This window comes from Nothobranchius furzeri, chromosome 6 (genome assembly GCF_043380555.1).
Source record: "Nothobranchius furzeri strain GRZ-AD chromosome 6, NfurGRZ-RIMD1, whole genome shotgun sequence".
Lineage (NCBI taxonomy): Eukaryota > Metazoa > Chordata > Actinopteri > Cyprinodontiformes > Nothobranchiidae > Nothobranchius > Nothobranchius furzeri.
The window spans coordinates 81,672,627-81,697,190 of NC_091746.1; the positions used below are offsets into that span (position 1 = coordinate 81,672,627).

Consider the following 24,564-nt stretch of genomic DNA (forward strand, 5'->3'; position numbering starts at 1 on the left):
AGTAGAGGGTGACATCGTCCTCTGCTGCCCACGGATAAACGGAAGTGACGCCACCAACACCAGCGAACTCTGATGGTGGCTGGAGGCATTAGTTGAAACATGTCAGGTAAAAAAGTATTTTTTTACTAAACTGTTTAAAAAAGAACTAAGTAATGGATCATGGACACAAGCTGCCAAATGAGTTATCCCCTCAGGGCGTCTGGGCTCTCCCTTAGAGTGAGAAGCTCGGTCATCCGGGAGGGGTCGGAGTAGATCTGCCGCTCCTCCACATCAAGAGGAGCCAGCTGAGGTGGTTCGGGCATCTAGTTAGGATGCCTCCTGGATGCCTCTCTGGTGAGGTTTTCTGGGCATGTCCAACCGGAAGGAGACCTAGAGGAAGACCCAGGACACGCTGGAGGGACTATGTTTCTCATTTGGCCAGGGAACGCCTTGGGATTCCCTTGGAGAGGGAAATCTAAGCCTCTCCCGCAACCTGACCCTGGATAAGTGGAGGACAATGAATGGATGGATACTGTTCTTGTTTTATAAAAGTGGCCACATGACCCTTTCATTTGAAAATATTTTCAAAACCTCTTATTGTCCTTCCATGCACTGCCAGTAGGTGGAGTATGGAGTAACATACTAAAGTCCAATTTAGTGGCCTGTGTGAAAGTTTATCATCGACACCCCTACATTTACAAGAAACCAGCTTTTCAATTACTGCTTACTGTGATTACCAAAAGTGCATTGTGTTCTAGTTTTACTAAATGTTTTATAACATGTTATTGTCTGATAAACCTTTGTCACAGGTGGCTACCTGAGTCTGCCAGATGGTTGATAAGTAATGGAAAAGTGAACAGGGCTCATTCTTACCTGACTAAATGTGCTCAAGTCAATGGCAGAGAGGAGTTCATAGCTGACCTGAAGCCTGAGGTACAAAGCTTTACACATTTATCACCTAAAAAACAATTCATGTCATCAAAATTCAAACTTGGCTCTACAGGTTTTGTCCAAAGTAATAGTCGTTGAGGATGAAAATAAAAAATATTCCTATTTGGACCTTGTGAGGACGCCCAAAATGAGAAAGCTGGCTTTTCACACTGGAATAATGTGGTATTTGTTCATTTTTATTATTATTCTTATTAATAATAATTATTATAATGATATCAACATCAATAATAATACTTATCATTATAATTATTATGATTGGCATATGACAGCAGGTTTTTAAAGAAGGTACAAACCTTGTTAAGGAGATGGAGCTCTTGAATGGGAGGCATTTGGAATTTTAGTAATACATTTAAGCAGTAACTTAAAGAGTAAGTCACCCCCAAATCAACTGTTTTTTTTTTCTGATAAACTATATAAATGCGTGTCTAATCGTGCTGCAGACACGTGTAGTCAATAGTTTTGCACTTTAGTGCATTTTAGTTAAAATTTAAATTTTCTGCCTGAAACTGTCAGTGTTGTGCCGTTGTCAGGTAAAAACTCTGCACTGCATTTGAATTTAAATCTGCCACCGCTATTGGCTAAGAGGTATGCTATGATGTAAACTGGTACATTATGATGTCACAATGTCGTGAGTGTATGTATTTGTTAGTGGCTCCACCCTCTCGGTCTGCTAGGCAACAGCATTTGTTGCATTTTTCAAACAGGAAGTGGGAGTGGAGTACGCTTCTTGTAAGGGGTGACTTGCTCTTTAAACACATTTGCTAAAACTAATCAAAGTATCTATGAAGAATTAAAATATAGTAAGTATTGTTGCCATGGTTACGCCGAATCCAACATTATGTGAGAAAGTGATTTGTTCTGTTCTGTGTGCAGGTTTGGAGTGGCCAGTTCATACTATGGGATCAGCTTTAACGTCAGCGCGTTTGGAGTAAACATTTACCTCACACAGTTTATCTACGGCATGACAGAAATACCAGCCAAGGCCTTCATCATCTTCTTTCTGAACAAATTAGGCCGAAGGCTGACTCAGGCTGGAACCCAGTTTCTGACAGGACTGTGTATATTCTGTGGCATTTTTTGCTCTAAAGGTACAAAAGATCCTCCAAGTTTCTGTTTCAGTAGAAATGTTGAACCAGAAACACGTGACCGGAAGTAAAAAGTTCAGAATATGAAACTTCAATGAGTTCAGAGTTTTAGAAACCAAGACAGATGTTTGTAAGAAACAATCATCCACATGCTGAAACCGTTTTATTTTGTCAGATCAGTGGGTTGCACAGACCGCTTTAGGAGCTTTGGGCAAGATGTTTGCAGAAGCAGCTTTTACAACCATGTTTTTGTTCACAACAGAGCTGTACCCAACTGTCATGAGGTCAGAACAACATGATTCGTTTCTCTAAATTCTTCTGGCATGAGGGAGCTACAGTAAAAATAAAAAAACCCTTTGTTCCACAGGCAGAACGGATTAGGTTACAGCTCCTTCATGGCTCGTATCGGAGTGGCTGTGGCCCCTCTGGTGATGATTTTAGAGGACACCTGGAGGCTCCTGCCTAGCTGTGTTTTCACCCTGGTGGCTCTTGCTGCAGCGCTTTCCTCTTCTTTCCTTCCTGAGACGCTGAACGTCCGTCTGCCAGAGACCATCGAAGACGTGGAACAGACAAGGTGCATCCGTGTTTTCAACTGTCTACAAGACTAAAAGCTCCTAGTTTTACTAAAGGTGTTTTTTCTTTTGCGTCACAGAAGGCGATCGGTTACCACACCTGATGAGAATTCTACTCGGTGATGGTTTAGAGCATTGCAAACAAAACGAAGCTCCCCTGCATGCAAACATCATCATCAAGATCATCATTGTCGTCATTGTTCCGATATGAATTGGCCAGTCTAGATTAATTAAACTTAAATGTGTCAAATTTAGAAAATTTGCTTGAAAAGGCCGACATCACAACTATTTTCAGCTGACTTCTGTAATCTTTGATAGTCCCTAGCATTATTAATTACACTGTCTGGTCAAAATAAAGTCACCACCTGGATTAAAATAAGCAAATTGGTACGAGCCTTCTATTGGACAATTGGTGATTATCTGTCAGCTGGCAACAAGTTATTTAACCTCAACTGGTGCAATGAGTTGCTTCTGATTTATTAAACAACCCCGTGGAAAGACACATCTGGTAGGTGTGCAAAAGATGTTCGTCTGTTTGAGAAAGTCAGATCATCTGTGTGCATTAAGTAGAGAAATCGTCAAAGGGAATTGCAGAAATGACTAAAATTGGTATAAGAACTGTCCAATGCACTATTAAAAACTGGTGGGGACCCATCATCTTCGAGGAAGAAATGTATCACTTGAAGGTTTGGCTAAATCAAATAGAAGAAAAACAACAGTAAAACTCACGGCTGCGTTTAATAGTGAAAGTAAGAGCGTTTACACCTGCACAATGCGAAGGGAAGTCAAGGGATTGGGACTGAAAACTGTGTAGCTGTAATAAAACCACTAATCAGTGAGGCAATCCAGAAATAAAGGAGCAGTGGAAGAAGGTCATGGTCTGATGAGTCCAGAAGTGATGCACCCATCATGCCTAGTTATTACTGTACACGCCTGTGGGGGAAGTATTATGATCTGGGGTTGCTGCAGTTGGTCAGGTCTAGGTTCAACAACAGAATGTGCTCCAAGAATGAGGTCAGTTGACTACCTGAATATACTGAATGACCAGGTTATTCAATCTTCCCTGATGGCACGGCCATACTCCAAAATGACAACATCAGGATTCATCTAGCTCAAATGGTGAGAGTGGTTCAGGGAGCATGAGACATCATTTTAACACATAGAGTGTCTATAGCTTTAAAAACTCATCAGTCTCATAGTTGAAACCATTACAGTTAAAACTCGTCACAAAACAAAAAGGGGCTTAAAACACCGCGAGGCCTGAAGGACAGCAGAAGTCCTGCTCTGCTGCTTCCGAGGCTGCTGGATGGCACAGCCTTTTATCCCAGGAGTGGCTCATCAGAGGGATTCAGGTCAGCTGTGCTCCTCAGCAGCCTGGAGGAGAGGAGGAGGAGGGGCGGTGTCTGGCTGATCACCGGGGCTGGGTGATCCTGGCTGCTGGATCGCCAGGCTGAGGGCCATAACAGGGAGTAAAGTTCTACTGTAGAGAGACTGTCTGACATAATTAGCAGCGCACATTTTAAGCTTTTCTGACCATTTGTGGGACTGGACATCCGCGAGTGAGCTGCATTAGCCACACCAAGCATTCTGATCTTGCCTGACAGAGACTGGTAATCCCAGCTCAATGCATTGTTTGTAATTTGCGTGCAAGTTTAACGAATTAAAGTTCCTGAAGTTCCAAGAAATGTTTCTGCAAGGTCTTTGTCTAGCAGTGTTTTTCAGGTGATCAGCAAGACTGCCATTTTCAACATCTGTTTACAGGATGAGGTCACATTTTGCCACAAAGAAGAAGAAAAGACCTTTTCTATAGCGCCTCTCAAGATAAAAAAAACAAACAAAAAATGTAAAAATAAAAATAAATAATTTAGAAAATGATTAAAAATATATTCCAAATGAGCAAAAAATAGACAATTGTTATTAAAAAATGTAAAGAAAGAGAGAGTGAATAGGAAAGAGGGAACCTGAGGAAGGTGGAATAGGTGGGGAGAGCAGAACAAGGAGAGTGATGAAGGTCACACCAAAACCAGCTTGAACAAGTGAGTTTTCAGATGCTTTTTAAAGGAGTCCACTGATCTCAGGCTCAGGAGGAGAGAGTTCCAGAGTCTGGGAGCCACAGCAGCAGATGATCTGTCACCTTTGACCTTTAGCCTGGTGCGCTACACAACCAGTAGGCTGAGGAGATGAAGGTGTGGAGAACGGTCTCAAGTTCAGAGCGGGACAGAATGGGACTCAGCTTTGCAACGTTCCTGAGATGGAAGAAGGAAGAGCGTACGAGAGAACTGACATGAGAATCCGGGGTGAGAGCTGGGTCAAAGGTCACACCAAGATTCCTGACGGAAGGTTTGGTGTGAGGAGCAAGCTGACCAAGAGAGAGAGCTGACCAAAGGCCCGCTTTGTGCCGAGAAGTCGTCTCAGTTAAGCAATAGCCTGTAAACAAGCCGGATCAAGTTAAATATTCATGTAGAAGAAACTTAAATGTCACTATAAAACTAGAAGCTAATTAAAAGACGTGCTGGAGAAATTAATGTCAAATAATTCAAGTTGTCATAAAAGTGAGGTGCACAAATATAGCTTGTCTTTGACTTTTCTAATTATTAAATTCATATCAGTGCTCTGTTTTTACTAAACAGAGTCAACATCTTGCGAGTAGTGCAGACAATATTTATTTTAGTGGTTATGAGAGGTTAAACATTAACACCCTTCATCTGTAATCTATAGCCGGTAGTTGATTGATCAAAAATCAAAGGTTACTCTGTCCTGGAAAAAGAAATCCAGTTTACTTTCTATGACACATGCATCGGGACAAGAGGAAAATATCTTTCTGTTTTCGTTGGAGGAAGAAATAACACCGTCAGCATGAAGTTTGAGAACCTTCTCACCGATATCAACGGCTTTGGAAGATTTCAGAAAATGATCGTAACCATCAACTTCCTTGCTCGCTTCACGCTTCCCTGCCACTTCATGTTGACTATTTTTGTAGCAGCGACACCTGCTCACCACTGCGACATCAGCTCTCTGGATGATGGAGCGTTTTTTCGGAACTTATCTCAGAAACACAGGATTCTTGTTAGTATTCCCGTTCAGCAGGATGGGACTCTGAGCTCCTGTCAAATGTTTGCAGAGCCTCAGTATCATCTGTTGTTGAGCTCTTCCAACATCTCTGATGTGGAGACAGTGCCGTGTCAGAAAGGATGGGTTTATGACAACGCGACCTTCAGGTCTACTATCACTTCACAGGTAATCCTACAGGAATTGTTTATTTATTTGATATTAAAACATGCTAATAAAATGGATTTTCCCAAAATGCTTTTCAAGTGGGACCTGGTGTGTGATCAAAGAGGGAAAAACAAAGCTACGGCTACCATCTTCTTTATTGGAGTAATGTTTGGAGCCATGTTCTTTGGAAGTTTAAGCGATAGGTATCGCAAACTCTACATTTCAAATAAAAATATAATTCAAAACAACTGAATGCAGTAAAACTGAGATGGGATTGCCACTCTGCAGGTTTGGTCGAAGGATCACGCTGCTGGTGTCGTACGTGTCTGGAACGCTGTTTGCCATCGCAAGTGCTTTTTCGACGACTTACATGATGTTTGCAGTGCTGAGGTTTTTCACTGGCTTTTGCATCACTGGCATTGTCATCGTCTCAACAGTCCTCAGTAATTATTCTGTTAATCGATGCAATATCCAAGTGATTATTATGAACTCCACGTGGTGACTTGTTCATTTGTTTACAGATGTAGAGTGGGTGGACATTGAACACAGGAAACTAGCAGGAGTGATCGATAGTTTGTCCTGGACATTTGGAAATGCAGCATTTGCAGTCATCGCATACTTTATTACCGACTGGCGGTGGCTAATCCTTAGCGTTACATCACCTTTAATCTTGGCCATCATCTCTTGGAGGTATGAGAAAATGGTTACAACAGTCTAATCGACCAGAAGATTTAAAACTGCTATGAAAAATGCTTTGAAAGTGGGTATTGTCAGGAGGCATGGAGCGGCATGGCCAATGGTGGGGAAGTAGGGAGGGAGGGGGAGTAGGAGGGGATTGTACCGATGACGTGAAATTGTACCAGCCCCAGTCAATCACAACATTTAATGTGTTGGCCACAGTTCAACCCCCAGGGGGCAGCACTACAGCCTGATTTATACTTCTCCGTCTGCGTCGGTGCGGAGACACGCAACGCCATTATGCGTCGGCGCAATGGCTCTCCGACAGGCTCACAGAGGGTGACGAAGACTACAAGCTTGTGATTGGTCAGGACGCCGCTTCCTGTATATTTGTCACCAGCAAAGCTGTAGCTCCGTTAAGAAGCAAACAGATGTTTAGCAGCAGACCCAGAACAGACTGAAGGATGCATCGCGGAAAAAGTCAGAAAATATCAACATTTATTCACCCCTGATTGAAGGAGTACAAAATGCGGCGCTAACGTGGACGGAAACAACGGGAAAGTGGGTTTGGAGGTGGCAACCGCATGAAGAGATGGATGAGATTGAAGGACAAATGTGTCCGTGTTTTAAAGTCTATGAAACATAAAAACACATCAGTAAATACTTTATAGGCAACCGGATACATGAGTGTTATGGTGGCAGGATACCACAGAAAAGCGCTACGCCCTCCATTGTCCTGGCGGGGAATTGATTAACAACGCTCCGCTGCCTGAAGAGAAGTTCGAATGTGAAAACCTTTCAGACACTCCATGTGCGTCTCTCCGTTGCGGAGCTCACGGAGAAAGACAAACCCGGCTTAAGACGTTTTTAGACCTAGATTCTAGATTTAATCAAGTTTACACAAACTCCCAAAAATGCGCAGAAACAGAAAGATTGCATTTGTAAAGACCCAATTATACAGTTTATAAGAAAGTTTTTTTGGGGTTTAGTTACTCTTGAAATAGAGTCTGCTGCCTAAAAGCAATGCTTTACAGCTCAACACCTGGCTGCAGCCTTTCGGTGTGGAGTTGGTATTTTCTCCCCATTAGGTTTTCTGTGGGTACTCTGCTTTCTATCCATGAAACAAACTGTGTTGGTGTTGGTCAGAGGGACCGACGGTGCCAAATGGCAGCCTCGCCTCTTGTCAGACCGCCCCAGGGTGGCTGTGGCTACAAAGTAGCTTACCATCACTGGCAGTGTTAATGTAAGAGTTCATGCAAGCGTCTTTGAGTGTCCCAATAAAGCGCTATATGAGTTTGATGGCTATTATATTATTATTATTAAAACATGCATGTTAGGTTAACTGGCTATTCTAAATATTTCTGAATTGATCCTTGTCATGTTTGTCTCGATTGGCTGTGTGATGGACAAGTAAACTGTCCAGGGTGTCCCCTGCCTCTCACCAGGTCGTCATTCAATGACCATCAGCAATTGATTAACTTTTAGAGTGACCCTTGTTCAAGATGGTTGCTAAAACTAACTGCCTTTGCCAAACTGAGAAGCGTAGTTTCAAAACTCTGAGCTAAACTTTAGTAACTGTGTCCCTGTGATGGGCTGGTGACCTGTCCAGTGTGTTCCCCGTCTCTCACCTGATGACCACTGGCGATAGGCACCAGCTATCCTGCTACCTTAACGAAGATAAAGCAGTTTTGATAATGAATAAAATAATTAATAATCTACTCTTTACAATATTGTTATGGGAAAACTTATGTTTATCATTTCTTCATCATGGACTCAATCAACTGAATGTAAATGTATTGCTCTATGCCTCTCTGCATGCTCACTCATTCAGACACACACACACACACACACACACACATTCTTGACTTTCTACACACACACACACACACACACACACACACACACACAATCTCTCCCTCTCTATAAATAAACTCTGTGACCTGATGTTCGGACCATTTTGCCTCGTGCATCTGCCGCAGTCATAACTGTTTGACTTGTTGTTCATTGTCTCCTTCTCTCTTCACTACAGGAAATGGGTTATTGATAAACATATTGATAAAATCCATAACATTATCTGGTCCTTCGAGCCGGATTTCGTTGCCACGCTAGAGCGGTTAGTTGTCGTTGATGAGCTGCACTGGGATAGGTGAATCCAAGATGGCCTCTCAGCAATCTGCACAGCAGTGGGAGTAATGAGGAGAACTTCGAATGGACCTCTGGCTGCCCCATCTGTTTCGCTTCAGCACCTTCATCAGAACCCAACTTCCTGGCTTCACGACCTGTGGCGAAAAAGCACAAGAAAATATCTGGAAGATCACTGTTGATGTTGAATTGTTTTCAGCAACAATCATCTAATATTTAAGGTAATTCCATCCAGGCAGTGTACTACTGTGAGGAAATCGTTATCAGCCTCCTCTCCTCTTGAGGCATGAGGCAACTCAGGGCTCACCAGAAACAAAACATAAACAAAAGGGTCCGCTACCGGCAAGCATTGTGCCAACCCGATGTTAAAATTGGACCTCACATAACGTGTGAAACAATACCCATCCCAAGGAACTTGCAAGAACTAGTTCACGTCAGCAAGGGGCAGAGTCCCTAATGACTTCTTAATTTAACCTCTTCGCTTCTAACACTGGAATTAACTAACAACGAACCCAGTCCTAATTGGAAAAAAATAAATTTCAACTCCACATAGGTTTCTATTTTTTTTACCTTTTCCCAGATGGGTTGATTCTTTTGATTTCATTGGATTACAATTATTGCTACAGTTCTTTTCCTACAATTTATCCTGTTACTCCTAGGTGATGTAAATCACTTTTGTGTTTATTTTCTATTTTCTTTACACAGATTATGTTTTTTTTGTTAGTTGTTTGGTTTGTTTCGTTGTTTTATGCGCACTGTGTTGCACGACTCTGCCCCTTGCTGACGTGAACTAGTTCTTGCAAGTTCCTTGGGATGGGTGTTGTTTCACACGTTATGTGAGGTCCAATTTTAACATCGGGTTGGCACAATGCTTGCCGGTATCGGGCCCCTTTTGTTTATGTTTTGTTTCTGGTGAGCCCTGAGTTGCCTCATGCCTCAAGAGGAGAGGAGGCTGATAACGATTTCCTCACAGTAGTACACTGCCTGGATGGAATTACCTTAAATATTAGATGATTGTTGCTGAAAACAATTCAACATCAACAGTGATCTCCCAGAAATTTTCTTGTGCTTTTTCGCCACAGGTCGTGAAGCCAGGAAGTTGGGTTCTGATGAAGGTGCTGAAGCGAAACAGATGGGGCAGCCAGAGGTCCATTCGAAGTTCTCCTCATTACTCCCACTGCTGTGCAGATTGCTGAGAGGCCATCTTGGATTCACCTATCCCAGTGCAGCTCATCAACGACAACTAACCGCTGTTACTAAATATAATTTTTGAACTCTTAAATGTACACTTTGTGATTCTTGACTAGAGCTTACAAAGTAAAGGTGCCTTTGCTTTCATCAGTTACAAACATAAATGCTTACGTAAGCTAAAGTCTACTTTTCAGAAATCTCCTCTATTTATATCAGGTGGATGCCAGAGTCAGCTCGGTGGCTCATAGCCAATGGAAAACTGGACCAGGCTCAGATATATCTGAAGAAATGTGCCAAGATGAATGGAACAGAAGAGTTCACTCACACACTTGAAACTGAGGTTTTAAATGACACCAATTTAAATGAATAAATGGGGGGGGGGGGGGGGGGTTGATTTAGAGTAATTCTTATATAACACTGTATACACTAACACTAATAATGTCATTTCAGGCGTTATCCACAATTATCGTGACAGAAAAGAAGGACAAGACCTATTCGTACCTTGACTTGATCCGAACGCCTAAGATGAGGAAACTAGCCCTGAGTACTGGTGTATTATGGTTTGTACATGTTAATGATACATGTCCCAGGCTCCTACCACGGTGCTAGATCGACATTTTACCTCGGAATCATTTCTGTGCCTAGGTTTTGTGTGGCAAGTTCATTTTACGGCATCAGCTTAAACATCGCAGGCTTTGGGGTCAGCATCTACCTCACCCATTTTATCTACTCTTTAGTTGAGCTGCCAGCAAAACTGTCGGTTTACTATTTACTGGATAAAATAGGCAGACGAAACACTGAGGTGGGAGCGCTGCTGTTATCTGGACTCTGTCTGGGAATCAACATTGTGATACCAAAAGGTAGGAATTCAGGGACCTGCAGACTGAAATCTGTTAGATTCAGAACTTTGTGTCATTGTGTGTAGAAAGTTAATGACTATTATCATCTATTTGTGCTTTTTGGACAGATATGTCAGTTGCCAGAACAGTTGTTGCAGTTATTGGAAAGGGGTTTGCTTCAGCATCATTTGCAACCGTTGTTCTCTACAGTTCAGAGCTGTTTCCAACCGTAGTCCGGTAAGAACACAACATCCCTTCACACAGGGCTGTTCATACAAGTACAGCAAATATGGCGTTCCAAAAACCTTCAGTTCACATGTTATTCCCAAGTATTAATATCTCCAGAACCAACTAAATGTAGCCCTCTTGTGGCACCCAGGGGTCAAGTCTAACAGGAATTTCCTAATATGGGCTTATCTTCCAAAGTAAAGGTGAATGATATCCGTGGTAAGGAATGTGAAATAACGTCTGCTACGTTGGTTGAAGGCAGCATTTTGCTTTGGGAACTTAAATTATTCTAAAACGGCTACAACTGTGAAAATGTGAAAACAGCCCATGCAAACATTATTTTATGAATTTAACAGTCAAATTTGGATCACTTGGTTAATTCAGCAGAAATAATTGGTAAGTAGCCTGTATTTGATCTGGGGTTCTGCAACCCCGAAAGGCACTTTACAAAACTAACAGCCATCCACCCAAGCACACTCACTCGCATGTTGGTGATGATGAGCTCTGTTAAAGCCACAGCTGCCCTGGGGCAGCCTGAGGGTGGCTAGGCTGCACCGGTCCCCCCAACCGCTACCACTGGGTGACTGGGGCGGGGGTGTAAGCCGTTTTGCCCAAGGATACAACAACTGCAACGGATGGGGCTCGAACCTGCGCCCCCTCGATCACAGGCAGGAACTAAACTTCCCTGCCACCGTTGCCCCAGAAAAAAGAAAACCCCGCCAGACTTGACCTCTGGATGCACAGTAAGTAACAAAGTTTTTTTTTTTTTAATAGTGGCGTAAAATTTTATAACACTGCACAACTGTGTTGTTTTAGATACGGGTTTGTTTACTTTGATCAAACTGTACAGCTTCTGTCTTAAATCAACTCCATCTTTTTTACATATTTTAAATTGAAATGGTGGGATAAGGACTTCAAAATAGCTAAACATCCCTCCAAAGGGATCAAAATGAAGTAGATAAGATTAAAAACCCAGAGGTTCAAATTTGAATTTGTCCATCTTTTACTCTCTCAGGCAGAATGGAATGGGCTACAACTCGTCTATGGCTCGGCTCGGTGTCGCCGTGGCTCCTCTGATCCTCCTGTTGGATGAGGTCTGGAAGGAACTCCCACAGGCGGTCTTGTTTTCCACGGCTGTAATCGGAGGAATTGTGGCACGAACTCTTCCAGAGACACGCAACAGGTGCTTGCCAGAAACCATAGGAGATATAGAACAGAACTAGAAACTAAAAGAAGTCACACCTCTTTAAATCTGTTGTGTACCAAGTGGATGCTTGCGAGTGTTAAAAATCTTATTTAAGATTATTTTTGGCAAGTTTGTTGAAATATTGAACTTATAATTTGTCATCTTAGCAACACACAACCATCAATGTTCCTAATATGCAACTCTGATGCTGTTTTCTATTCTTTAATTTCACCTGATTTTTATGATTCTAACATTTCATCTTCATCTGCAAACCATAAAACAGTTATGGTGTGTACAACAGTGATGAAAATATGTTAAATAAAAGCCCTTAAACCCTTTTTTGTTCTCTGGAGATTTAAAGATGTGTTTATAGAGATGACTCAAAACAGGTCAGTTGAGCCATAAACTACTGAAAATTAAAACAAGATGAATCATAAGATTAACAAGAGATTAGCCATTTGGGATTTTAAGTAGCATCCATCCCAGATACCTAAACTCCTCCACAGTGACCAAAAGAATGAGATACAAGCGGCAGAAATCAGTTCTCCTCAGGGTGGCTGGGCTCTCCCTTGGAGATGGGTGAGAAGCTCGGTCATCCAGAAGAGGTTTAGAGTAGATCAGCTGCTCCTCCACATCAAGACGAGCCAGTTGAGGCGGCTCGGGCATCCGGTTAGGATGCCTCCCTGGTGTCCAACCGGGGGGGAGACGTAAAGGAAGACCCAGGACACGCTGGAGGAACTCTCTCTCGATAATAATAAAGACCTGCACTTGTATAGCGCCTTTCAGAGTCAGAGGACTCCAAAGCACTTTACACTACATCATTCATCCATCCACACACTGGTGGTGGTGATGAGCTACGATGTAGCCACAGCTGCCCTGGGGCGCACCACTGACAGAGGCGAGGCTGCCGAACACTGGTGCCACCGGTCCCTCCGACCACCACCAGCAGGGAAAGGTGGATTAAGTGTCTTGCCCAAGGACACAACAGCAGAATTCTGTCCGGAGCCAAGATCGAACCTGCAACCTTCCGATTACTGGACAGCCCGCTCAACCTGCTGAGCTACTGTTGGCTGGCCAGGGAACACTGAGATTTCCCAGAGGAGCTGGCCCAAGTGGCTGGAGAGGGAAGTCTTGGCATTGCTGCTTAGGCTGCTGCCTAATGGGTCCATCACAGACCAAAACTATGTTCAAATTATGGTGATGATGAGCTACAATGTAGCCACAGCTGCCCTGGGGCGCACTGACAGAGGCGAGGCTGCCGGGCACTGGCGCCACCGGTCCCTCTGACCACCACCAGCAGGCAAGGGGGTTAAGTGTCTTGCCCAAGGACACAATAACAGTGACAGACTGAGCGGGGCTCGAACCTGCAACCTTCTGATTACGGGGCGAGCACTTAACTCCTGTGCCACCGTCGCCCCTAGATGTACTCTTTTTTTTTTTTAATTTACAGGATCCACCAAGTCATTTATAGACAGAAATAAAGTCAACGCTCCTTTATTAAAGAAACAAAGCAAGCACAGATCTTTATTATGACTCCAAAATCTGACGGGAACCCTGACGCACCTAAATGAGCGGTTCCTGACAATTACTTATGAAAAATGGTGAAGCCAAATGCTGCAGATATTTAATCCGATAATAGACCTACTTACAGAACTGACGTTGATGAGAAAAGGAAAAAGCAATTTGTCAAACTCAAAAAGCCAACAGTTTAACATTACGATTCTGTGACAAAGAAAACTCTAAAACTATAGTATGCAGTTGATTTTCAGGACACTCGTTCAGTACTGAGAATACTCTTTGCTCTCCAGCTTGGCAATAATTCGCTCCAGTTGTCTTTTAGCTTCACATTGTGGGAAGTTACTCATGTCGTAGTACTGCGGCGCGATCTTCACCAGCCTGCAACAAAAAGAAGAAAACAAAGAACAAAGAAATCTGTGACTAATTGTCCTGGTTAACATGAAATCACGTTCACCTACCACTCTGGCTTGATGTCTGTACAAGTGCGGATGTAGTTCTTGGTGGTGAGGACAAACTCATTGTAGAGCACCCACTCAGGCTTGTGGTCCAGGACGGTGGACGGGTGCAGCTGGACCACCTGGTTGTCTTTGACTGTGAGGTAATGGCCAGTGCGCTCCAAGTGAGCCACCTGCAAGAACAAAAGAACGTTTTATGCACTTGTTTCACAGGAAAAAAGTTTTTATTAGCATCTACGGTGAAACTCATTTTTAACCACCAGATGAGCTCACCTGCATGAAGAAGCCGGTGCAGAGCGCTCGTCGGATGTTGATGTAATAATCTCTGCTGGTGAACTCTGTGCTTCGCCGAGGCAAACTGAAGCGGTCCATGATCCTGGACAGCTGCTGACGAACGTTGTCAGCGGACATCAGGGAACGGTAGTTTACAAAGTTGTCATAGCACCACTGGTTGGACTCGTGGTCTGGAAAAGAAACAGCAAGGACTCAAATGTAGAACAACAATGACCTGATTTCAGGTTTGTGGGGCATCATTTCTAATCCTATTTAGGGTTGGATTAATCAACTTCATTTGCCAATCAAAAGCCATAAATTGCAGAGGACACATGTTTATCTCCAGAACATCGAAGTAACTGGATACCTGTTAAACTCACAAGGTAGTTTTAGCCACAGTGGCTACGGGCAGAGCACCGCACAGCCACGTTAGCGAAATATGATGGCGCACGAGTTTAAAGTACACCAAAGACATTCATTAAACATCAAATATGAACAAAGTTTCAAATATGAACTTTTTTTAACTACTGTACTTATAAACTGCCAAAACGATGCTTCTCAGTTCAGTGTTAACCTATCGCAAAACCCTTAACGTGAAGGAGTCCGTCTGGCCAGTGGGTGCCGTCACAGCAATCCGTAGCTATAGTCACTGGCTGTTCTCATAGCTACGGGATAGAAGTAACAGCCTCGTGGCTTCAGGCGGAGCTCCGCCTCCCTCATTTCAATCGATTCCTGTTTAAAGCTCTAATTTAAATGTTGTCCTATTACAGGGTATCTGCAGGTTTAAGGGAGCCAAATTTAAGACTTTTTAAGACCTTTTTTAAGGCCACTTTGACCAAATTTAAGCTATTTTAAAAATTAAATTTAAGCTATAATTTCCAGCTATTGCCTGGAACCGGTGCTAACCACGTCGCAAACGTGGAATTAACCATCCAGTTACCATTAAGCTTACACTTCCCCATGGCGCACGCTCCCACTAGCTTAACCAGGTAATGTGCTCATTTAAAATAGCCCCCTTTCACAACCAACTGAATGTGTACGGTTCCGCTTACGCTAATATCATACACAAAAATGCTGAACACCAACTAGAAATTCACGAAAATGTTATAGAAATAAAATAATCTTGTTTATTGGGTCTTTGGTCATTTAAGACCTTTGGAAACTGTATTTAAGGATTATTTGTCATTTTTAAGGATTTTTAGGACCTTAAATTTGGAAAAGCAAATTTAAGACGTTTTAAGGACCCGCGGATATCCTGTATTAGGACAGGTGCTTCAAACAGCCTTCATTTAAAGCAACTACCCTTTTATTCTGTTAGTTACTAAATAGGCACTCAAGTGTCGAATTAGCAAAGCCGTGACAAATACCAGTATGCGACTTGTCGAGCAAAAGGTTGTATTAGTGACAATCTTCATTTAACACTACATTTATGTCGATTTCAGTCTTCCATCTCTAAACTGGATCAAACACATTTACTGTAGTGTTTACGTGCTTTGTTCATGCTCACTTTGTTTGAAGGCGTGGTAGACATTGAGCAGCGTCAAGTGGTCTCCATCAATGTGAGCAAACCTCATCTTGGACTCGTCTGCTGCCTTCTTAGCCTCCGTGGGACGGACGAAACACTGTGGGACTAAACAAGGTTGGTATGGGCCCCAACAAAGCCGCCCATAGGGATGAGTCAAACATTCACAGAAACATGGAGCAAAGCTTATGATGCTGCTAGGGCACTTGACACTGCGCTGGGACAGGGCAGGACCACACTCTTATCAAGGGGGACAGGGGAGGGGGACAGCAGGTTTGTCTCAAGGTCATTTCCAACAGTAATGGCTATTAGCTCGTAGAGCGGGGGGGTCATTTAACCACATCTGTAAAACAAGAGTTTTCACACAACTACAGAGCGTTAACACACCAGCAATGTTTGAACTCAGCAGGTTTCACAGCTTTTACTTAGATACAGGTTAAGATTAAACAGAACAGCTCTACTAAACAAAAGGACTGCAAATGATAAAATGAGACAAATACAGGTGCTGGCCAGTAAATTAGAATATCATCAAAAGGTTGAAAATATTTCAGTAATTCCATTCAAAACGTGAAACTTGTACATTATATTCATGCAATGCACACAGACCAATGTATTTCCGATGTTTATTACGTTTAATTTTGATATTTATAGGTGCCAACCAATGAAAACATCAAATCTGGTATCTCAGAAAATTAGAATATTCTAAAGGCCAATGAAAAAATGTTTGTTTCTCTAATGTTGGCCAACTGAAAAGAATGAACATGAAAAGAATGTGCATGTATAGCACTCAATACTTAGTCGGGGCTCCTTTTGCCTCAATAACTGCAGTAATGCGGCGTGGCATGGACTCGATCAGTCTGTGGCACTGCTCAGGTGTTATGAGAGCCCAGGTTGCTCTGATAGTCGTCTTCAGCTCCTCTGCATTGTTGGGTCTAGCGTATTGCATCCTCCGCTTCACAATACCCCATAGATTTTCTATGGGGTTAAGGTCAGGCGAGTTTGCTGGCCAATCAAGGACAGGGATACCATGGTCCTTGAACCAGGTGCTGGTGGTTTTGGCACTGTGTGCAGGTGCCAAGTCCTGTTGAAAGGTGAAGTCTGCATCCCCATAAAGTTGGTCAGCAGCAGGAAGCATGAAGTGCTCTAAAACTTCCTGGTAGACGGCTGCATTGACCCTGGACCTCAGGAAACAGAGTGGGCCAACACCGGCAGATGACATGGCACCCCACACCATCACTGACGGTGGAAACTTTACACTGGACCTCATGCAACGTGGATTCTGTGCTTCTCCGCTCTTCCTCCAGACTCTGGGTCCTTGATTTCCAAAGGAAATGCAGAACTTGCTTTCATCAGAAAACATAACTTTGGACCACTCAGCATCAGTCCAGTCCTTTTTGTCCTTGGCCCAGGCGAGACGCTTCTTGCGCTGTTTCATGTTCAAGAGTGGCTTGACACACGGAATGCGACACCTGAATCCCATGTCTTTCATGAGTCTCCTCGTGGTGGTTCTTGAAGCGCTGACTCCAGCTGCAGTCCACTCTTTGTGGATCTCTCCCACATTTTTGAATGGGTTTGTCGTCACAATTCTCTGCAGGGTGCGGTTATCCCTAGAGCTTGTACACTTTTTTCTACCACATTTTTTCCGTCCCTTCGCCTGTCTGTTAATGTGCTTGGACACAGAGCTCTGCGAACAGCCAGCTTCTTTAGCAATCACCTTTTGTGTCTTGCCCTCCTTGTGCAAGGTGTCAATGATTGTCTTTTGGACAGCTGTTAAGTCAGAAGTCTTCCCCATGATTGTGGTGCCTTCAAAACAAGACTGAGGGACCTTTTAAAGGCCTTTGCAGGTGTTTTGAGTAAATCAGCTGATTAGAGTGGCAGCAGGTGTCTTCTATATTCAGCCTTTTCAGAATATTCTAATTTTTTGAGATACCAAATTTGGAGTTTTCATTAGTTGTCACTTATGAATATCAAATTTAAATGTAATGAACATTGGAAATACATTGGTCTGTGTGCATTGCATGAATATAATGTACAAGTTTCACGTTTTGAATGGAATTACTGAAATATTTTCAACCTTTTGATGATATTCTAATTTACTGGCCAGCACCTGTATTTCCAACACATTTGATAAACTTATATTTTAGTGGTACCTGCCCTATCCACAGATTTAGGTGACCAGCTTCAGAAGCCATCACAAACGTGTAATCCTTAAAGACCAAGTTTACTTGTTTTTTTGCAGTGGTCTCTAGTATGAATGAATGTCTTGCGAGTCCATTCTCTGTGGGGGAAAAAAAGCTCTGGCGCTCCAGTTTCAGGGTGTAGAGTTTAGTCAAAAGAGTTGCGAGAGGAAGATGGCAGGTTTTGGAGTCTTATTTCCTGATATTCTGACATCTCGTCTCTGATTGGATAATAGCAACGCGACGCTAGCACTCACTCTGCTCTGCAAAGTCGATGTTTTATCTCCACAAGCAACACAAGCCTGAAGGACTTCTGCCATAATGCTAACAGTTAGCTTCTACTACAGGAGATGTTCTCTGCCGTTTCCGGGACGCTAAACCAACAGCAGCCTTCCCCGTCGTGAGCCAAGATGGGCGAGTCCACGAACGCCAATTTTCAGCATAACCCTAACCCTTCCCCGTCTATTTTCTATTGGTTGCCATGGAAGCAAATGGGGACAGAATGCTGCTTTCACATTCAGCCTGCATGCTAAACTCAGAGTGACCGACCAGGTTTTAAATAAAAAAAAAAACAGCGATGTCTCAGTGAACTTGGCCTTTAAGCTGAAAGGATAAATTTGAGCTTTTTTCAATAAAAATGTCAAAACACAGGTATACAAACTTTTTACGACATGTGGATTATATTGTTTATAGATGCTATTCATTAAAACGCACAACAGATTTACCTCTGAATGTAATACAGTATGACACTAGAAGCCCGGAATATTTTATTTCGAGTAAACACCCACATCCAAGAGAAACGTGCTTTGTAAAGGCATGATGTTAAAAATGTGTGTGATGATTCGTTATAATGGAAAATGCTGTTTTAATTTACACGAGCCATCAAATAAAAATAAACTTGCAACAGTCTATCATTTACCGCCAGTTCATCGAAATGTTTAAATAAGAGGAGATCTATTTATGCACCACTACACCCACCTGCAGTCCTCGGTAAAGGTGTAAAAACTTTTAGGAGGTTGAAAACATTCTAATTCATCCTGTATTTATTATGGGTTTGGTTCCATTTAGAGAGGATTCAGCCTACAGTAGAAGAAGAGGTCAGCCCAATCCTGGGCATTACCTGACAGCATGGCAGTGATGGAGAGGATCTCGTTTGAGCAATTAAACTCGCAGCTAGCAATCACCATCTTCGCCAGCTGAGGGTCCAGAGGAAATTCCGCCATCATGGAACCCAGCTCTGTCAGGTCACCGTCATCGTTTAGAGCCGCCAGATAATTCAGCAGCTCGAGAGCTCTCATCAGCGTTTCAGGAGCTGTGGTGAGAAGCGTTCAGAAATCAGACCGATCCGAGCCAAACGAATGCAGAAATCCCAAAAGCAGGTGCAGAATGACTCACCCGGTGGATCCATGAAGTCAAAGTGGACAAGGTCGTCGATGCCGAGTTTCTTCAGCTGCAGCACAACGGATCCCAAGTTGGACCGAAGAATCTCAGGATATGTGTTATCCTGAAGAGGAAAAATCAGAACGTTAGATCAGTTTGACACGGTTTGCTTCTTTTTCGACCGTGCCAGGACAATATGCGAGTTAGTAAGATGACTCACGAGGGACACACTGAAAAACCTGAGTCATTCTAAAGCAATAACAACATAATGACCTAAGAATTATTTACCACTTCTTTGTGATTGGTGGGTACTGAGAGGGAAAACGAGGCTCTGATCTACAACTTCCTACTTCTGAAGTCACTTGCCTGCATCTCTGTTTTGTATGCCTTCTCTGTGTAGAGGCGGAAGCATTTCCCAGGACGTGTCCTGCCAGCTCGCCCTGCCCTCTGCTGGGCAGAAGCTTTACTGATGGCAGTGACCAGCAAAGACTCCACCCTGATACGGGGATTGTACACCTGAGCACACATTTGAAAGCATGTTTCAGTAAAACAAATACCTTAAATAATAGCATGTTTTATGTTAAATCTAATTAAAAACCGTGTAGTAGCTACAGCACGGCATCTGCATCACGCTGAGCTCACCTTCTGTTTGGCAAATCCAGGATCGATGACGAACACAACACCGTCAATTGTCAGTGACGTCTCAGCGATGTTTGTTGAAACTACGACCTGGAGAGAAGCAGCAAGTTGGTGAATAGAAATAAAACATAAATCTAACCGTTTCACCTGATCCACAAACAAACAAACCTTTCTTCCTATTGCACCATTGGGTTTTCTTGGAGGTGGCGGCTCAAAGATCCTCTGCTGCTGCTGGGGGGGCAGTGTGGAATACAGTGGAATGATTTTGATATCGCCAACCTCAGGGCCGAGGTCATCGACCTCACGCTTGATTCGCTTGCAGGCCTCATCAATTTCCTGAAAGATAAATAAAATTTTATTAGTTAAGCCTGAAAGGAACATCGCCAATTAAAGACCAAGTTCACTTATTTGTTCCTACACATTTGCGGAGGTCTAGAGTAATCGACTGCCTTGTGAGTCGATATCTGTGGGAGGAAAAGCTCTGGCGCTCCTGTTTCAGGAAGTAGAAGTGGGTCGGAGGAGAGGTGAGAAGAAGACGGCAGGTTTTGTTTCCTGATATTCAAACATCTCACCTTTGATTGGCTAACAGCAAGGCAAATCTACAAATAACTGTTTGCTCTGCAACGTTGATGTTCGATCTCCACAAATGACAACGCTAATGCTAACGGGCTTCTCACTCCGTCTCTAAAGGAGAGCCCAAACACCCCGCTTGTATCCACAATCTCATTCTTTTGATCACCGGCCAAAACTCGTGACCATAAATGAGGGCTGGAACGTAAATCGACCGGTAAATCGAGACCTTCGCTTTCTGGCTCAGCTCTCTCTTCACCACGACAAACTGGTACAACGCCCACATCCCTGCAGACGCAGCACCAATCCGCCTGTCGATCTCGTGCCCCATCTTTCCCTAATTTGTAAACCAGACCCCTGAGTGAGTTCATGAATGCTTATTTGACATTACGCCGCACAGATGTCGCTGGCTTTTCTAATCCGAGCGTTTCACCATCTATTTTTTTTTATCAGCGGCTAACGCAGGAAACAGGGCTAGAAGACATTTAGCCTTCATGTTAAACTCAGAGTGATTGATCATATTTCAAAAATAACAATTAAAACTATTGTATCTCAGTGAACTTGGTCTTTAAGAACAAAAAGCAAAGTTGTGTGAGCTTTACCTCCTGGCCTGTGAGGAACAAAAGGCAGTCCCCTTCCTCCTCCTCACACATGTGAATCTGGATGACGGTACGAATTGCTGCCTCCAGATAATCCCGCTCTGGCTCAGGGGTGTAAAATATCTCTACAGGATGTGTGCGGCCAGGAATAGTCAGCAGTGGGCAGCTGTCAAAGTACACCTGGAACTTTCCAGCATCCAATGTGGCGCTCATAACAATCACCTAAAGACAAAAGAATCATCAACAACATGCATAGCGTAACCCAATTTGTAAGAATGGGACTACAGACAGAAAAGCAAATGACCTTCAGATCTGGTCTTTGACGAACCACCTCCTTCAGCACCCCCATCAGGATATCTGTGGCAAGAGTGCGCTCGTGCGCCTCATCCAGGATGATCACGCCGTATCGCTCCAGCAGAGGATCATTCATAGCCTCTCTCAACAACATACCGTCTGTCATGTACCTGAAAAAACATCAGCAACATTAAAACCACTGGGACCTCCTCCTAAAAACAGGTGTCGGTTAAATTAAGAAATGATCAAACCAGAAGGCAAATCTTACTTGAGAATAGTCTTGGCTGAGCTACAGTCTTCAAATCTGATGGAGTAGCCAACTTCCTGTCCAAGCATGACGTCCATTTCATCGGCCACCCTCTGAGCCACACTCATGGCAGCCACCCTCCTAGGCTGAGTACAGGCGACAGCCCGCTTAGGACCGGGCAAGGCCCTCACCATCTCCACACACCACTGTGGGATCTGGAGAATGAAACAAACAAATAAGATGTGAACAGAAAAGCACGTGTAGCACATTTCTTCTCCAGAATGCAGATATTTTTAAAGCTATTTGAGAATTTGGCCGATTAAAGTTTCTCACTATGAACTATAATTAGACATTTGTTTAAGTGAAAATTGGAATAAATATCAGAATTAAAATTTTACAAATAAAACGCACAAATAGAAATTTGAAATAAACTAACTTTTATTTATTGCTCGTCGTACCTGTGTTGTCTTCCCAGAGCCAGTTTCTCCCACGAGGACAAAACTTTGATGGCGTGAGATGATATCGTTGAAACTTTCTTTGTACTCCCACACTGGAAGTTGTAACCTCTTTTTCAGGATCTCATAGAAGCGTGGTGTGTGTGGCAAGTTGGTGAAAGGGTTGATCTGCTGCTGCATGGTCATCTGCTTGATGGCTGGTAAGCCTGACACAGACGCTGTGCTGTTGGAGAGAGCAGAAGACGGCTTCGAGTCCCTTTCCCGATCTCTGTCCCTATCCCGGTCTCTGTCTCGATCCCTATCCCTGGAGCGATCCTCGCGGTCTCTGTCGCGGTCCCGGTCCCTCCTGAGGACATGAATAAGGGTATTACTATAAATGATTTCAATGTACAAACGCAGATACATTTATTATGGCTACATTTTTTCCAAAAGTATTTCCATCTAATTTAAGTATTTGTTGTATTTGTAGAAAGGACAGAGAAACAGGACTGCTGACAATGGTTAGCAACAAGTAAACATTTAACCAAAACAACGGGGCAGACCAAGTAAATGTGCCTAAAACATGACTACCCTTTCTACCGGTGTATATTGCTATCTAGTGTTTTATTAACTATAGACATTTTGTATCATCTCCAACAAACTCATTTACATATTCGCGTTACCTGCTGTCTTTTTCCAATCATAGAGAACACTAATCCTCTAATGCGCGGCCTGCACGTCTTTAGTGTTGTTTTTACTTAGATCTAAAGTTAATGTCGTGAAATTGTGCTTATTTTTTAACAATGGAAGCATGCTAGCTATACGTGACAGCGAAAATGTAAGCGCGTTTTTTGGTAAACAAAAAAATACTTTCCGATTGCGATTACCCTTCATGCGCCGCCAGGTTTTCAATGTTTTTCATTCATTAGGCTAGCGCAGAGCCTAGAACGTAATCAATTCTGACTTTTTATTCGTATCATAACATTTAAAGGACCAATCACTGCCTTTGAACGACGCAGCCGAGTCTTAACAATAAGAATAACTTAACTGTCTTTAGAGGGATATTAGCAGAAGGCTAGCAGTTGCCATTAGCCTCGCACGTGCATCCAAACGTCGGTAAATCGTGTGATGTTGAAAACCAACAGCTATAGGGCCTCCTGTTATGTGACTAGCATTTATGACGGCATTTCAAAGGATAATTCAGATTACAATAAGATGCATCAACTAAAACAGAGGCACGTTGTTAACACAGACGATCATTTTGTTTCGGCTCTTGTTGGGTGTTAGCTAATTTAGCTTGTAGCTATTTTTGTTTAAAGCGGATGAACAAATGCTGGCGCTTCACGTACCCATCAGACCTCTTCTTACTAGACGAGTAGTCATCGCCCAAGTCCAGACGGTGCCTTTTGGACATATTTACGGTAAATGGTTGTTAATCTTTTCCACTGACACCGACCGCTGGGCAGAAAAAACCCGACTTAGTCCGTTTCCTGGATCCTGTGTGTTCCTTTCACATTATGTTGCAGGCTGTGACAGCGCCACCTGGTGCCAAGGAGGATGCACTGACGCGGGGGGGAAAAACACCAGCTATCTGACATACCACTTTACCAGTTTACAGAAAAGTCTGGCACCAATGAAGAAAAACACAACAAATTAAATAATGAATAAACATTCAAAGTTAAAGCTTTTCTATGTTGCTTAGCGTTTACACAAGGCTATTTGGATTGTTTTCTATTGTTTTATTTATCAATTTTAGTCTATAATCTTTTGATTCCACATGGATGTGATTATTTGTAAAGGTGGAAAAACTAAAAGTATTAAGAACAATTTAACAGTAATTAATACACATTTTCCTCTCTAACCAGACTTTTATCAAAAGCATCACTCTGCTGCAGAAACAGCAGAAACCATCCTCTGGTCAGTTGGTCTCTCAACGCGATCGACAAAATCTTTTCAACGATGAGAACGGGAGAAGGGACTCCCGGATGCCACTCTGGGACAGAGCCAGTTGGGTATATCATGGACTCCTGGAAACAGTGGAACCTGATCTGCCTCTCTCAACTGTCTGTAGCGGATTCTGAAGATGTTTGGATATTCGTCGTTTTGGTGTCGGGATTCCTGCTGTTTGGCCTGAGCGGTTACCTGGCATACCGGAAAATTAACGAGCTTTTGAGGCATATTGGCTCAATCCAGGAGCTCAGGGATGGAATGCATCGTGCTGCAAACCCACAAACTCATATAATTGTCGAGATGAGCCATAAGCTTGGAACTTTGGCTGAGATTCAGGCTCTGGCACAGAAGGTGGATTCCATCAAGGAGAGAGTTGACGGATCGGAATAGATCAATAACGACATTATTGGACTTGGAGGAGTTGAAGACCAACAGAACT

At 43.1% G+C, this 24,564-nt stretch overlaps 3 protein-coding genes across 3 annotated transcripts in view; 2 read left to right on the plus strand and 1 right to left on the minus strand.

Moving 5' to 3' along the window:
- The window catches only part of LOC139070401 (solute carrier family 22 member 7-like), a 6,987-nt gene extending 4,024 nt beyond the window's left edge, over positions 1 to 2,963 (plus strand). Inside the window, exons 5-10 of the mRNA XM_070552621.1 lie at positions 789 to 912; positions 983 to 1,092; positions 1,804 to 2,018; positions 2,191 to 2,299; positions 2,383 to 2,589; positions 2,668 to 2,963. Coding sequence (XP_070408722.1) covers positions 789 to 912; positions 983 to 1,092; positions 1,804 to 2,018; positions 2,191 to 2,299; positions 2,383 to 2,589; positions 2,668 to 2,710 — 808 coding nt within the window. The 3' untranslated portion in view covers positions 2,711 to 2,963. The remainder of the gene's footprint in view (positions 1 to 788; positions 913 to 982; positions 1,093 to 1,803; positions 2,019 to 2,190; positions 2,300 to 2,382; positions 2,590 to 2,667) is intronic.
- Positions 2,964 to 5,323: 2,360 nt separating this feature from the next.
- Positions 5,324 to 12,405, plus strand: LOC139070402 (solute carrier family 22 member 7-like). The gene is made up of 9 exons (XM_070552628.1): positions 5,324 to 5,824; positions 5,903 to 6,006; positions 6,092 to 6,246; positions 6,325 to 6,493; positions 10,031 to 10,154; positions 10,265 to 10,374; positions 10,460 to 10,674; positions 10,782 to 10,890; positions 11,897 to 12,405. Exons 1-9 carry the CDS (start codon positions 5,444 to 5,446, stop codon positions 12,102 to 12,104), a joined length of 1,575 nt encoding a protein of 524 aa, XP_070408729.1. The 5' UTR covers positions 5,324 to 5,443; the 3' UTR covers positions 12,105 to 12,405.
- A 1,140-nt stretch (positions 12,406 to 13,545) lies between these two features.
- Positions 13,546 to 23,696, minus strand: LOC139070399 (ATP-dependent RNA helicase DHX15). The gene is made up of 14 exons (XM_070552613.1): positions 23,525 to 23,696; positions 22,200 to 22,542; positions 21,763 to 21,956; positions 21,505 to 21,664; positions 21,204 to 21,422; positions 20,200 to 20,367; positions 20,035 to 20,121; positions 19,759 to 19,908; positions 19,408 to 19,516; positions 19,133 to 19,324; positions 15,821 to 15,943; positions 14,314 to 14,504; positions 14,044 to 14,213; positions 13,546 to 13,963 (listed from the first exon to the last, which is right to left on the minus strand). The coding sequence occupies exons 1-14, from the start codon at positions 23,587 to 23,589 to the stop codon at positions 13,846 to 13,848; spliced, it is 2,289 nt and encodes a 762-aa protein (XP_070408714.1). The 5' UTR covers positions 23,590 to 23,696; the 3' UTR covers positions 13,546 to 13,845.
- Between the last annotated feature and the right edge of the window lie 868 nt (positions 23,697 to 24,564).

Excerpts from the sequence above, each read along its gene's own strand:
- LOC139070402 (XM_070552628.1), top strand. The coding sequence starts at position 5,444 with ATGAAGTTTGAGAACCTTCTCACCGATATCAACGGCTTTGGAAGATTT. Across the intron at positions 5,825-5,902 it reads GGTCTACTATCACTTCACAG|TGGGACCTGGTGTGTGATCA; the intron begins GTAATCCTACAG and ends ATGCTTTTCAAG. Across the intron at positions 10,891-11,896 it reads CTGTTTCCAACCGTAGTCCG|GCAGAATGGAATGGGCTACA; the intron begins GTAAGAACACAA and ends TTACTCTCTCAG.
- LOC139070399 (XM_070552613.1), bottom strand. The coding sequence starts at position 23,589 with ATGTCCAAAAGGCACCGTCTGGACTTGGGCGATGACTACTCGTCTAGT. Across the intron at positions 19,325-19,407 it reads TGACTTCATGGATCCACCGG|CTCCTGAAACGCTGATGAGA; the intron begins GTGAGTCATTCT and ends TTCTCACCACAG. Across the intron at positions 14,214-14,313 it reads GCACCGGCTTCTTCATGCAG|GTGGCTCACTTGGAGCGCAC; the intron begins GTGAGCTCATCT and ends TTGTTCTTGCAG.